Source organism: Salpingoeca rosetta (assembly GCF_000188695.1).
Source record: "Salpingoeca rosetta unplaced genomic scaffold supercont1.15, whole genome shotgun sequence".
NCBI lineage: Eukaryota > Choanoflagellata > Craspedida > Salpingoecidae > Salpingoeca > Salpingoeca rosetta.
Genome location: NW_004754919.1, coordinates 1292096 through 1293465, shown reverse-complemented (window position 1 = coordinate 1293465; position 1370 = coordinate 1292096). Strand labels below are relative to the sequence as shown.

Genomic DNA, 1370 nt, shown 5'->3' with positions numbered 1-1370 from the left:
TCACTGACACACTGCCACTTTACACTCTCCTTTTCGTGCTTCAGCAACCAGCCGAGAAATTGTGAGCATGTGTGCAGAGCGACAACAAGTGCGTCGTGAACATGATCATTATGTATGAGGGTGAGGATGAGAACCGCAGCGGAGGTCATCAAGAAGCCCTGGACAGAATCACCACCACGCCGAGCGTGGACGTCGTGCATCCACGAGCGTGTGTTGTGTTGTGTGTGTGTGTGTGTGTGTGTGTGTGTGTGTGTGTGTGTGTGTGTGTGTGTGTGTGTGTGTGTGTGTGTGTGCGTGTGTGTGCGTGTGTGTGCGTGTGTGCTGCGATCAACCTTCATTGCCTCCTCTATCCTTTTCTTACCAACGTCGTCTCATCCTCCAACACCTGCTTGCTTGTTTGACGACTGACAATGATGATGCAATGTTCGTAATGATGTTTTGGGTTGCCTGCAGGCATTGACTACATCTTCATCAGCAACAACTACTGGATTGACGACGAGCGGCCCTGCTTGACATATGCAATGCGAGGGCACATTCGCATGGTTGTTTCCGTCCAGGGTCCAAAGTATGCACGAACACCTGTGCCCTGTGGAGCCACAACACACACAGTTTGCACGCACATGCACAGCCACACTTGCACAGCCACACTGGCACATGCACACAGATCCACGCACGCTCAACCACACCCGCTCATGCCCTGCCCTTCGGCATACTTTCTCCTCGTCATGTGCAGACAAAACGTGCACGCGGGTGTAGACGGTGGCGCCGTTGTTGAGCCGACAATTGACCTGTGCTACATTCTCGGAACACTCGTGGACGGGGCAGGCCGGGTCTGCGTTCCCGGGTGAGTGTGCGGGAGAACGAGAAAGTGTGTGTGTGTGTGTGTGTTTGTTTGTTTGTTTGTTTGTTTGTTTGTTTGTTTGTTTGTTTGTTTGTTTGTTTGTTTGTTTGTTTGTTTGTTTGTTTGTTTGTTTGTTTGTTTGTTTGTTTGTTTGTTTGTTTGTTTGTTTGTTTGTTAGCCGCCTTTGTCTCCATGCACCCACACAGACTCACACACATACACACACAATCTCCCACTCACACACATACACAATCACACACATCTTGGCGCAGATTCTACGAAGACGTGCGCGCTTCGAGTGAGGACGACGACGCGGCATTCGACCGCATTGCCTTTGACACCACGCAATACCGGCACGAGCTTGGCGTGCAGCGGCTGGCACAGGCGGCCGAACGCAACGCGCTGCGTGCTCGCTGGGCAGAGCCCACACTCTCCATCACGAACGTGCAGACCAGCAACGGTGACCAAGCGTTCTCAGTCATTCCACACAAGGCCACTGCCCAGGCAAGTCAACACAGGAAGGACTGTA

General features: G+C 52.2%; 1 protein-coding gene across 1 annotated transcript in view; it reads left to right on the top strand.

Annotated features, from left to right (window-relative positions):
- Positions 1–126: 126 nt before the first annotated feature.
- The window catches only part of PTSG_06065 (uncharacterized protein), a gene marked incomplete at its 5' end in the record, with an annotated part of 2871 nt that continues 1627 nt past the window's right edge, over positions 127–1370 (top strand). The window contains 4 exons of the mRNA XM_004992904.1: positions 127–208; positions 454–565; positions 734–844; positions 1114–1345. Of these exons, the coding sequence (XP_004992961.1) occupies positions 127–208; positions 454–565; positions 734–844; positions 1114–1345 (537 nt within the window). The remainder of the gene's footprint in view (positions 209–453; positions 566–733; positions 845–1113; positions 1346–1370) is intronic.